Source organism: Oncorhynchus mykiss, chromosome 13 (genome assembly GCF_057628025.1).
Source record: "Oncorhynchus mykiss isolate SJ-2025 chromosome 13, ASM5762802v1, whole genome shotgun sequence".
NCBI lineage: Eukaryota > Metazoa > Chordata > Actinopteri > Salmoniformes > Salmonidae > Oncorhynchus > Oncorhynchus mykiss.
In genome coordinates, this window is record NC_143034.1 from 55,315,267 (window position 1) to 55,327,316 (window position 12,050).

Sequence of the window (12,050 nt, forward strand, 5' to 3'; positions counted from 1 at the left end):
GCCAGTCGGCACATAATAAAGAAAGCCATATTTTAACTAGTGAATCTCTTTAAACATATTTTATCTACGGTTCTCTTTCAAATATACATTTTTATTTAATGTCAAATGACCGAAACAGATCTGTTTATATTTTGTGCAAAAAAAACATTAAACGCACACAACTGATTAGATTCATCATCCATGGGTACACGCCTTTGTTTTCCTGGCCAATGAGAGTCGAATGCGCTGTGATTCGCACCTGATTAGCACGACCCAGACAAGGACAGATTTTAATGCTAGAATTGTTTTTGTTGTCTCGATCTGTGAGGTGAGTCTCCGTTTACGTTTGAGTTCTGGTTGAATTTGGTGACCTCCATAGACCACTTTATCAACACCCAAACCAAAACACTGACACAATCGAAACCCCTGATTTATGTATCAATAAAGCAGGGAGAGAAGAGGCATAGGATTGCAGAATATTAAAAGGAGGTTTACTCCACTCCACTTCATCGCCATGGATCTCTCCCTTTCACCCTCTGTTTCTGACACTGTCTGTGTGCTCTGGGGTATGTACTGAGGTTAATGCCACTTTGAGATGGCTTGAAATTGGTGACCTAGATGCACAACAATGTATTGTAAACCCAGGGTCTCCTCTCTCCTCTGACTAGGCTGTGAGCTGAATGACACCCAGAGAAAGGCAGTGTTTGAAATAGCGGAGGATTTGTTGGAGCATCAGTTCTTTATCCGAACGGTCAGTCCATCTCCAGCCCTCTCCACACACCCCATTAGCAGAGATCACTTGACTTAGTCAGTGACACAACAATTAACATAGTCCAATGACAGCCCAACCTCTAATCTCTGCTCCCCTTGTGTATAGATGTGTCTGAGTGCAGAGGCCAGTAACGAGATGCATGTGGTGGAGGTACAGGACAGAGTTGGGGAATGCTGCAAGCCAGTGCCCATTGCCACTCTTCACCCTATGTGCCAACCTATGGTCAGTTTCAGTGGGTTTGAGCTCATCCCACCTGTCATCTTCAACCTTCGCTCTGGGCAGGGCCCCCTCTTCATTTCTGGGCAGCATTTGACATGTAAGTAATTGAGATAGGAGAAAATTATGTTATTGTCGAGAGAATGGCAAGAAAATAAATATTAATCAGAAACTATTTGTATGTCAATTCTGGGACTCTGTTTTTTATTTGGCTTTAAGTTCAATTCAAATGATACCTGGTATTTTTGTGCTGTCATAGTGGTCTATGAGGAGGAGGAGGAGGAGAAGGAGGAGGTCTTCTCATCAACACCCCCACTTGGTAAGTAAACAAATCTAGAACTTCATAACATGATTACCTATTTTGATCCCTTATGACATTGTACAGTTCAGTATGAAATAGTTATTGTGTTTTTATTTCAGATCACAGTGTTCTTCAATAACATGATCAAATTTGAAGGACTTCAATAAAACACAGCACAAAAAGTAGAACCTTTGAGTTTCGTATATTTATTCATCACGGAAAGTGCATTGTTATTGCAGGATTAATATTTCACAATAGATTAAGATAATACTATGGTATTCTTTCAAATGTATGAAAATACAGAGCATGTGAGTGCATAGCATAACTGGAGTAAGGAAGAGGCAGAAAGAATCACATAGAAGCAGCAGCATCAGTGGTCACATAGCTATCCAATATCATGATGGTCTAGTTCTTTACAGTAACGAAGGTTCTGATTACTCTATAGGAGTGGTGAGAGGGTAACCATAGGGTAGAGGGATGGTGTTAAGAGGGAAAGTTCAGCCCCACAGGCACAGGGAGGGACAGAGGCAATAGGCCTTGCTCCCAGGGGACTTGATCACCAGGTCCTTAATGATCTCTGTCGTGCCGAACAGAGGGAACAGCTTCTCGTTGAAGCTCTCATTGTAGGTGTAGATGTGGGAGCGGCTGTCTACGTCGTAGAAGGACAGCTGGCCCTGGTCGTAGTCCAGGTAGACGGCCACCTTGCGGGGGATAAGACCAGGCGGCAGGGCAGTGAAGGGCACAGTCAGGGCCTTGAGCTCCGTGCCCCTCTCCAGGCGCAGGGTCAGGTAGCCCGTGTCTGTGTTCAGGGACTTGAAGCCCTTCCTCAGGGCTGACTCCTTGGCCACACCCAGCCGAAAGTCCCGCTCCCCAACCTCCACCTCCCAGTAGTGGCGGCCAGAGTTGAAACCCTCCACCCCTGTGGCGCACCACCAGCCATCGAAGCGCTGGTGGTAGTTTGGCACATCCTTTCTCTCGAAGCCGCAGCGCATCTTCTTCTCGTCATTGGAGATCAGCAGGTCAGGGTTGGCCGTGTCCAGGTCAAGGGAAATCTCCACTGCTGCATTAGAGATCCAGTCCCATACTGGAATATACAGTGGGGCAGTATTTAGTCAGCCACCAATTGTGCAAATTCTCCCACTTAAAAAGATGAGAGGCCTGTAATTTTCATCCTTAGGTACACTTCAACTATGACAGACAAAATGAGAAAAAAAATCCATAAAAAATCACATTGTAGGATTTTTTATGAATTTATTTGCAAATTATGGTGGAAAATAAGTATTTGGTCACCTACAAACAAGCAAGATATCTGGCTCTCACAGACCTGTAACTTCTTCTTTAAGAGGCTCCTCTGTCCTCCACTCGTTACCTGTATTAATGGCACCTGTTTGAATTTATCAGTATAAAAGACACCTGTCCACAACCTCAAACAGTCACACTCAACTCCACTACGGCCAAGACCAAAGAGCTGTCAAAGGACACCAGAAACAAAATTGTAGACCTGCACCAGGCTAGAAAGACTGAATCTGCAATAGGTAAGCAGCTTGGTTTGAAGAAATCAACTGTGGGAGCAATTATTAAGAAATGGTTGACATACAAGACCACTGATAATCTCCCTCGATCTGGGGCTCCACGCAAGATCTCACCCTGTGGGGTCAAAATGATCACAAGAACGGTGAGCAAAAATCCCAGAACCATTACGGGGGGGGGGGGGGGGGGCTAGTGAATGACCTGCAGAGAGCTGGGACCAGAGTATCAAAGCCTACCATCAGTAACACACTATGCCGCCAGGGACTCAAATCCTGCAGTGCCAGACATGTCCCCCTGCTTAAGCCAGTACATGTCCAGGCCCGTCTGAAGTTTGCTAGAGAGCATTTGGATGATCCAGAAGAAGATTGGGAGAATGTCATATGGTCAGATGAAACCAAAATATAACTTTTTGGTAAAAACTCAACTCGTCGTGTTTGGAGGACAAAGAATGCTGACTTGCATCCAAAGAACACCATGCCTACTGTGAAGCATGGGGGTAGAAACATCATGCTATGGGGCTGTTTCTCTGGAAAAGGGACCAGGACGACTGATCCGTGTAAAGGAAAGAATGAATGGGGCCATGTATCGTGAGATTTTGAGTGAAAACCTCCTTCCATCAGCAAGGGCATTGAAGATGAAACGTGGCTGGGTCTTTCAGCATGACAACGATCCCAAACACACCGCCCGGGCAACGAAGGAGTGGCTTCGTAAGAAGCATTTCAAGGTCCTGGAGTGGCCTAGCCAGTCTCCAGATCTCAACCCCATAGGAAATCTTTGGAGGGAGTTGAAAGTCCGTGTTGCCCAGCAACAACCCCAAAACACCACTGCTCTAGAGGAGATCTGCATGGAGGAATGGGCCCAAAATACCAGCAACAGTGTGTGAAAACCTTGTGAAGACTTACAGAAAACGTTTGACCTCTGTCATTGCCAACAAAGGGTATTGAGAGAAACTTTTGTTATTGACCAAATACTTATTTTCCACCATAATTTGCAAATAAATTCATTAAAAATCCTACAATGTGATTTTCTGGATTTTTTTCCTTCTCATTTTGTCTGTCATAGTTGAAGTGTACCTATGATGAAAATTACAGGCCTCATATTTTTAAGTGGGAGAACTTGCACAATTGGTGGCTGACTAAATACTTTTTTGCCTCACTGTACATAACAGATTAGTAACAAATATTAGTCAAATAAACAATACGTTCTGTGAACATGGCTCTATCCAAGGCATCACATACCTGAGTGAGGAATGTAGCGGGCAGCACCTATCTTCTGAGTCCTCTGCTTCCATATGAGCCACTGTTGAGGGATGGCTTCCTGCAAGCACAAACATGGAGAAGGAGAAAAGCGGCTTTGGTAAATATCAGAGCTGTTATCATGAATATACATTAATTTATTTTAAAGGGGGACAATTGATATTTAAGGAGGCCCCCACCTTGTCCAGGCCCTGTGTCAGTAAGACCCACATGAGCAGTTCCATGGCTGTCAAGAGGTTGGGCATGTGGCGACTCCTCCATGCAGCCTGGAGGTCCTCCAGAACTTGAGCCACAGCCTCCCCAGGCCACACACTTTGCTCAGGTTGGGCTCTCAGGTCCTTGGTCCAGTTGATGATTGTCCTCTTAGCGTTCTCCATTTCATTCTCACTGAACAGGTCTTGCTTCCTCCACTCGCTCTCCTCTGGCCAACCATCCGACTGCATGGGCCTCTTCTGCTGACAACAGGTGAAGACTCATTCAACACGTGTTTGGAGAATGTCACCTGCAAGCTATACAGTATATATTAATAGCTGTTACAGTATATTGGCTCCTGCTCTCCATACCTTGCTCTCCAGCAGAGATGCCCACTCCAGGATGAAGGCCCTGCAAAGAGGAGTGGGCCAGATGTCCTCTAGTTTCCAGATGTTCTCCAGCACCTCAGACCTCTGCAGAGAGGTCATAGACAAGTGGGGGATTTAGGATACTTGTTTATCCTCCAAACTAGACCTGACAATGGATACTTGTATAATGGATGTTACGAAAGGTGTGTATATATTTCAGTGTACCTGGCACACTCGATTGAGATCTCTAGCCAGCTCCACTATAAACAGCTGATTCTCTTCCAGTGGCTCTCTCTTATCATTCTTCGCCCTCGTGCGAGTTTCCTGACAGACAAAAAAAATAGTGTCAAGACTTAGCCATAGAACACATAGAAAGTAGCAATACAAAATAAATATTAGGAAAAGAGGAAAGGAAACAGATTTAGGACAGAAATTGGTGTTTTACTAGTGGATTAGGAAGTAATAAGGTCAACCCGGAAAAGGACCCACTTGGCCTTATCAAAATGCACACCATGCCCTTCTCCTTTCAGCAGGAAAGAAAGAGATCTCCTCTCTCCCATAACCCCCCTGACATCATCTATTATTAAACTAAATCAAATCAACAGTCCGTGCAGGTTACTTGGCCCTGCATGCTCACTGCTGCTGTCTCATCTGCCAGCAGTAATCTGTTTTCCCTGGGGTTTTCCATACCACACACACACACACACACATCAACTTTTATTTGTAATAGGTAATTAAATCAATCTACAGAAACAATTAAAACCTATCTACTTGAGTAAGCATGTGACTGGTGACGCTACCATGACAACCCCTCCACAGCCGTTTCAAGGTGACTTTCCTTTATGATAAAATCTCTGACCGTAGCAAAAAAGATTTGAACAAAAAAACATGTAAATGTTTTTGTTGTTTGGAGGATTTGTAATGCATGACAGGAGTTTGACCTACTGTACCTTAAGCTTGGCTGTGATGTTCTTGACCGGCTCGACTATAAAGTGGAAACACTGCATCATCTTGGAAACTGTGCTGAGACTCTACAAAGAAAAAGACAGATAAAATAGCATTTTAAATGTACCTTGACAGACAGGGAACCTCTACTTGACAGAATATACACTACCCGTGTAAGGATTTCAGATTAACAGGTGCTACTGCTGAACTAAAACCACACCACTGATCTGATTCAGTGGTAGCAGGACCACCTAAATTCTCTAAGGGGACTCAAATGGTTTGAAATCTAAAACTACCCCTGCCCTACTTTCATTAGAAATGTGTCAGCTGTTCCATCCTACTGCCCTATATTCTGTCCCGAGTCAAGATAAAAGACATTGGCATCATGGCCAAAGGAGTAACGCAGCTCCACTGTTAAGAAGATTGCTTTAAATCATTAATCATAGTGCGGAGGGACAGGCAACACATGGCTAATCGTACTGGACCAAATCCTAACAGCAACACCTCTGTGGTCATCATAACATGAAGAATACCTCCCCTTTGGTATCTTTAATGATACTCTGACCTAGTTATTGTGTGGATGTTATTCAAGTCATATTTTCATTGTGAGGTAAGCATGGGATCCTACCCACTTTTAGAGCCTGGGGCATCAACTGATCAGTAACTTGGTTAGGATCATTGAGTCAGAGCAGAGGTTACTTGGCCCTCTGTAACGTGACTGGCCCTGCATGCTCTTTGCTGCATTTGTTATAAAATTCACGGTAAACTCATGTCAACCTTTAGTAATAGAATACAAATAAATACAATGGAATTAAATGGAATACAATGCAACAAAAATGTGAGTAGGCTAATTAAATCATGAAAACAAAAACAGGAAACATTGTTCAGGTATTCAGAGTAGGCCTATGTGTGTTACATCTTTTGTTTGAGTGACAGTGACCCAGTTACAGACCAGTCTAGACACACGCAGTCTGCGCACAAAGTAATGAGTAGGGTCGTGTGACTTTGCGGCACTGCCAGAGTGCTTGATCCTATATATCCTTGGTTGACATTGCAACATGTCGAATTTTACACTATGCATGATAGTTAAGTTATTTTTGCGACACTAAACAATGCCATGCTGTTATGTGACGTCTGTGGACTTTCATGCAATCGAAATGAATGTATTATATTTGATAGAAGATTTGACACAATCATGCAGTTGAGTCGTACAAACTTGTTAGACATACCTGTCACAATGTTGTAATGTAAGCCGATTGGTGTCTTCTATACACAGGAGTAATTCTATTAGAGAACAAGTTGACTGTATGCTGCAGTATGACTGACCTTGTTTACATACAAGATTTTCCTAGGAACGAAGATGGTTCGGCTCTCTCCGTTTTCTCAATCCGAAGGCAGACAAACAGCGCCGCCATGATTGTTGTGGTACATCAGTTGTCTACAAAGTGGAACGGCGGGCTGTCTAGCTCCCGCCTATCCTTTCTTTGGATTGGTGGATACATAGCATTATTGTAATCCCGCTTTGAATATTCGATTAGATTCGTTGACGTCAACCGCGTGTATTCAATGGAGAGAGATACTATGCTACTAAAAAAATAAAAAAGATACTATGCTTACTAGCCTAATTTCATGAATATGCATAGCCATCCCGAGACAACTCTGATGTAAAGTGTTATTTCTCAAAGTTGGCGGGATGTCACTGTGTCCTACTTATATCGGTAGAGGAGAACGAAGGTGTCTGTAATATAATAAACGTGGTATTTTTTTTTTTTTTTTTAAGTAGACTTTTAATAAATGCATTTCTATAGCTTCCAATATATTTTTACTCCGTTGGGGGAGTGCCAAGATGGAGGCACGGTGGCATCAAAACAGTGTGTATATATAAAGCGTTGACTTAGCCCTGTTTCCCAAAAGCATTTTCAGGTTAAGTTCATCTAACCATTTTAATGATTAACTTAGCCTTAAAATGCTTTCGGGAATCCGGGCCCTGTTCAGTACATTGTAACGGCATTCTCTCTGTAGTATGAACAAGTGTTCACTACTTGACATGAGAATCTGAGTTTCAGAAGCTGAGTAGTTAACTGTGATATATTTCAGGTTACTTCAAAAGCAAGTTCCATTACAACATGGCTAAAGAGAGAATCTATTTATCCATTAGTTTCAAGTTTTAATGTCTCATGCAATTAAATGCCTTTCTTGCAAGCTCCAAACCCAACAATGCAGTAATCAATAACAGTGTAGCACTAAAAATAACATAAGGTAAAACAAAAACACACAAGATATAAAAACAAGAACATGAGAAAGTAAGAAGCTATATAAAGGGTCAGTTCCAATATCATATTTACAATGTACTAGAGGTGTGTGTGTGTGTGTTTTTTTTGTGTGTGTGTGTGTGTGTGTGTGTGTGTGTGTGTGTGTGTGTGTGTGTGTACTGAACAAAAATATAAACGCAACAATTTCAATGATTTTACTGAGTTATAGTTCACATAAGGAAATCAGTCAATTGAAATAAATTCCTGAGGAACCTAATATATGGATTTTACATAACTGGGAAGGGGTGCAGCCATGGGTGGGTCTGGGAGGGCATAGGCCCACCCACTGGGGAACCAGGCCCAGCCAATCAGAATGAGTTTTTCCCCAAAAAAGGGCTTTTACATACAGAAATACTCCTCAGTTTCATCAGTGCAACAAAACTGTACATTTTAGAGTGGCCATTTATTGTCCCCAGCACAAGGTGCACCTGTGTAATGATCATGCTGTTTAATCAGCTTCTTGATATGCCACAACTGTCAGGTGGATGGATTATCTTGGCAAAGGAGAAGTGTAACTGACAGGGATGTAAACAAATTTGTGCACAACATTTGAGAGAAATAGGTTTTGTGTGTATTAACTTTTATTACAGCTCATGAAACATGTGTCGTGTCTTTGGCTATGCCGGATTAAGTTATATGACATGCTATTCTATAAAATTAATTCTCCGTAATTAATATTACCTGATTGAGCTAATCATGTAAATGTATTTAACTAGAGAGTTGGGCACAACAAAATAATATTTATAGAGCTGTTATCTTCCGAATAAACTCTTAAAGACCTAGTAATATTTTACATCAATAGCAGTCAAAATTAATCGTCATCTTAATTCAGTCTCATCTGAATGTTGTAAATTCTTGGTTATGCACGTACCCTGGCTGACAAGTTGAACCAGTAATACAAAATTGGGTTTAATTATTTACTAAATACCTAACTAATCACACAGAATTACACATACACATAATTAAATCATAACTTGATTACAAATTACGTCATAAAGGAAAACGTCCCTAGCAGGCGGAACAGATATGACAGCTTGTTACATAAAAGAAAAGTGGCAGGGTTTGAGTGAAAGAGCGGGAAGACTGAGGAACAAAGGGTGAAGCTGTGCTATCGTAAATACAGTATCTTATGCATTCTAAATTACCACCCATTTGGAAAAGGAAAATGCAATGAATATTTACTCTGAGCTGCGCTTCGGTAGGTTGGTGGTAGATGGAAGGCCGTGTTGCCCAACCGAGTCCTTCGTCCTTTGAAGAATGTCTCTGCTGGTAAATTGAATACATTGTAGTAATGTCGTTGTGTGGTAGACGGGATACTCTGTCTGTTCCTTCCTAACCATCGTTTGCAGTGGCTGTTGCTAACTCAACGGCTAGGAGGTATCACATCTGTAGTGAATAAGAGTTCAAAGTTCATACAATTCGCAACCAAAGCTCACGCTGATGTTGGCTTCGTTCTGTAGTTATTATCTGAACCATTCTGACATCGGACCGTCGTCCTCACGTCCTCGGAATAGGAGGTTATATTGTCGTCAAGGGCTTATATAGGAAGGGAGAACAGGGTGTGTTTGAAAAGTCTCTACACAGGGGCGGGCCACTGGTTGAGCAGAGCCCTAACCTTATGAAAACCCAAATCTCACATTTTAGAATCTAAAATCACATTTCATCCCATCACAAATAATTTCATATTCAAACATTTAAATTGAACAACAATTCCATGTGAATCCGATAACTCGGATGTGTAGACTTTCCACTGTAGAGTTTATGTCATCTTATCATTGATGAGAATGTCTCAGATGACAACCGAACTGACATCATATTCATTAAGTACCACCACACATACATTGGTCGGATTACCAGAATATACACTGCTCAAAAAAATTAAGGGAACACTAAAATAACACATCCTAGATCTGAATGAATGAAATATTCGTATTAAATACTTTTTTATTTACATAGTTGTATGTGCTGACAACAAAATCACACAAAAATTATCAATTTAAATCAAATTTATCAACCCATGGAGGTCTGGATTTGGAGTCACGCTCAAAATTAAAGTGGAAAACCACACTACAGGCTGATCCAACTTTGATGTAATGTCCTTAAAACAAGTCAAAATGAGGCTCAGTAGTGTGTGTGGCCTCCACGTGCCTGTATGACCTCCCTACAACGCCTGGGCAATCTCCTGATGAGGTGGCGGATGGTCTCCTGAGGGATCTCCTCCCAGATCTGGACTAAAGCATCCGCCAACTCCTGGACAGTCTGTGGTGCAACGTGGCGTTGGTAGATGGAGCGAGACATGATGTGCCAGATGTGCTCAATTGCTTTCAGGTCTGGGGGAACGGGCGGGCCAGTCCATAGCATCAATTCCTCTTGTAGGAACTGCTGACACACTCCAGCCACATGAGGTCTAGCATTGTCTTGCATTAGCAGGAACCCAGGGCCAACCGCACCAGCATATGGTCTCACAAGGAGTCTGAGGATCTCATCTCGGTACCTAATGGCAGTCAGGCTACCTCTGGCGAGCACATGGAGGGCTGTGCGGCCCCCCAAAGAAATGCCACACCACACCATGACTGACCCACTGCCAAACCGGTCATGCTGGAGGATGTTGCAGGCAGCAGAACGTTCTCCACGGCGTCTCCAGACTCTGTCACGTCTGTCACATGTGCTCAGTGTGAACCTGCTTTCATCTGTGAAGACCACAGGGCGCCAGTGGCGAATTGCCAATCTTGGTGTTCTCTGGCAAATGCCAAACGTCCTGCACGGTGTTGGGCTGTAAGCACAACCCCCACCTGTGGACGTCGGGCTCTCATACCACCCTCATGGAGTCTGTTTCTGACCGTTTGAGCAGACACATGCACATTTGTGGCCTGCTGGAGGTCGTTTTGCAGGGCTCTGGCAGTGCTCCTCCTGCTCATCCTTGCACAAAGGCGGAGGTAGCGGTCCTGCTGCTGGGTTGTTGCCCTCCTATGGCCTCCTCCACGTCTCCTAATGTACTCTCCTGGTAGCGCCTCCATGCTCTGGACACTACGCTGACAGACACAGCAAACCTTCTTGCCACAGTTCGCATTGATGTGCCATCCTGGATGAGCTGCACTTCCTGAGCCACTTGTGTGGGTTGTAGACTCCGTCTCATGCTACCACTAGAGTGAAAGCACCGCCAGCATTCAAAAGTGACCAAAACATCAGCCAGGAAACATAGGAACTGAGAAGTGGTCTGTGGTCACCACCTGCAGAACCACTCCTTTATTGGGGGTGACTTGCTAATTGCCTATAATTTCCACCTGTTGTCTATTCCATTTACACAACAGCATGTGAAATTTATTGTCAATCAGTGTTGCTTCCTAAGTGGACAGTTTGATTTCACAGAAGTGTGATTGACTTGGAGTTACATTGTGTTGTTTAAGTGTTCCCTTTATTTTTTTGAGCAGTGTAGTTCATTTCCCCCCACCTTCTGATGTTCCCAGAAGGGTTTTGCAAATGTAACATCAGTAGGGTAGAGAGAGGAAAAAGGGGGGAAGAGTTATTTATGACTGTCATAAACCTACCCCCCCAGGCCAACGTCATGACACATGGGACCAACACTTTACATGTTGCGTATATATTTCTGTTCAGTATATGTATAGGGTAGGTGACTAGACATCAGGATACCGATGCCCCCTGTATATAGCCTCGTTATTCTTACTGTGTTACTTTTTATTATAACTTTTTATTTTAGCCTACATTGTAAATATTTCCTTCTTCTTGAACTGCACTGTTGGTTAAGGGCTTGTAAGTAAGCATTTCACAGTAAAGTCTACACTTGTATTCGGCGCATGTGGCAAATAAAGTTAGATTTGATTTGATATTTGATAAACAGCGTAGCAGCAGCGTAAATGATGATTCTATGTGAGTATGTGTGCGTGTCTGTAGTCAGTATAAATGTATGTGCATGTTATGTGTGTGTTGGAGTGTCAGTGTGCGTGAGTGTGTAGAGTCCTGTGAGTGTGCATAGAGACAGAGAAAAAAAAATATATGTAGTCTGTGCAGCAATTCTGTTAGATATTTAGCATTCTTATGGCTTGGAGATACAAGCTGTTCAGGAGTCTGTTGTTGTCTTTATGCACCGATACTGCTTGCCGTGTGGAAGCAGAGAGAATAGTCCATGGCTTGGGTGGCTGGAGTCTTTTTAACAATTTT

The 12,050-nt window shown here is 42.9% G+C and overlaps 2 protein-coding genes across 6 annotated transcripts; one reads left to right on the forward strand and one right to left on the reverse strand.

Annotated features, from left to right (window-relative positions):
- Window positions 1-62: 62 nt before the first annotated feature.
- LOC110486571 (nucleoplasmin) lies at window positions 63-1,450 on the forward strand. 2 transcript variants are annotated; one of them, XM_021558280.3, is made up of 6 exons: window positions 63-307; window positions 427-545; window positions 648-730; window positions 857-1,067; window positions 1,227-1,286; window positions 1,388-1,450. In XM_021558280.3, the coding sequence occupies exons 1-6, from the start codon at window positions 273-275 to the stop codon at window positions 1,405-1,407; spliced, it is 528 nt and encodes a 175-aa protein (XP_021413955.2). In that variant the 5' UTR covers window positions 63-272; the 3' UTR covers window positions 1,408-1,450. The 2 variants fall into 2 exon arrangements, with proteins under 2 accessions (XP_021413955.2, XP_021413958.1); XM_021558283.3 differs by lacking the exon at window positions 63-307 and having other exon boundaries at window positions 363-545.
- A 4-nt stretch (window positions 1,451-1,454) lies between these two features.
- On the reverse strand, window positions 1,455-7,039 carry LOC110486569 (E3 ubiquitin-protein ligase TRIM69). Of its 4 annotated transcripts, none has more exons than XM_021558279.3 (7): window positions 6,789-7,039; window positions 5,565-5,645; window positions 4,840-4,938; window positions 4,618-4,719; window positions 4,234-4,506; window positions 4,037-4,115; window positions 1,455-2,352 (listed from the first exon to the last, which is right to left on the reverse strand). In XM_021558279.3, the coding sequence occupies exons 2-7, from the start codon at window positions 5,622-5,624 to the stop codon at window positions 1,766-1,768; spliced, it is 1,200 nt and encodes a 399-aa protein (XP_021413954.2). In that variant the 5' UTR covers window positions 5,625-5,645; window positions 6,789-7,039; the 3' UTR covers window positions 1,455-1,765. The 4 variants fall into 4 exon arrangements, with proteins under 4 accessions (XP_021413954.2, XP_090052934.1, XP_021413953.2 ...); XM_090196808.1 differs by having other exon boundaries at window positions 6,886-7,002; XM_021558278.3 differs by having other exon boundaries at window positions 4,234-4,509; window positions 6,886-6,993.
- Between the last annotated feature and the right edge of the window lie 5,011 nt (window positions 7,040-12,050).

Bases quoted from the DNA above. Each gene is read 5' to 3' on its own strand.
- LOC110486571 (XM_021558280.3), top strand. From the start codon at position 273: ATGCTAGAATTGTTTTTGTTGTCTCGATCTGTGAG. The intron at 546-647 runs GTATGTACTGAG...TCCTCTGACTAG, and splicing joins CACTGTCTGTGTGCTCTGGG to GCTGTGAGCTGAATGACACC. The intron at 1,287-1,387 runs GTAAGTAAACAA...TTTTTATTTCAG, and splicing joins CTCATCAACACCCCCACTTG to ATCACAGTGTTCTTCAATAA.
- LOC110486569 (XM_021558278.3), bottom strand. From the start codon at position 5,624: ATGATGCAGTGTTTCCACTTTATAGTCGAGCCGGTCAAGAACATCACA. The intron at 4,720-4,839 runs GTACACTGAAAT...ACCTCTCTGCAG, and splicing joins ATCTCAATCGAGTGTGCCAG to AGGTCTGAGGTGCTGGAGAA. The intron at 4,510-4,617 runs GTATGGAGAGCA...ACCTGTTGTCAG, and splicing joins CATCTCTGCTGGAGAGCAAG to CAGAAGAGGCCCATGCAGTC.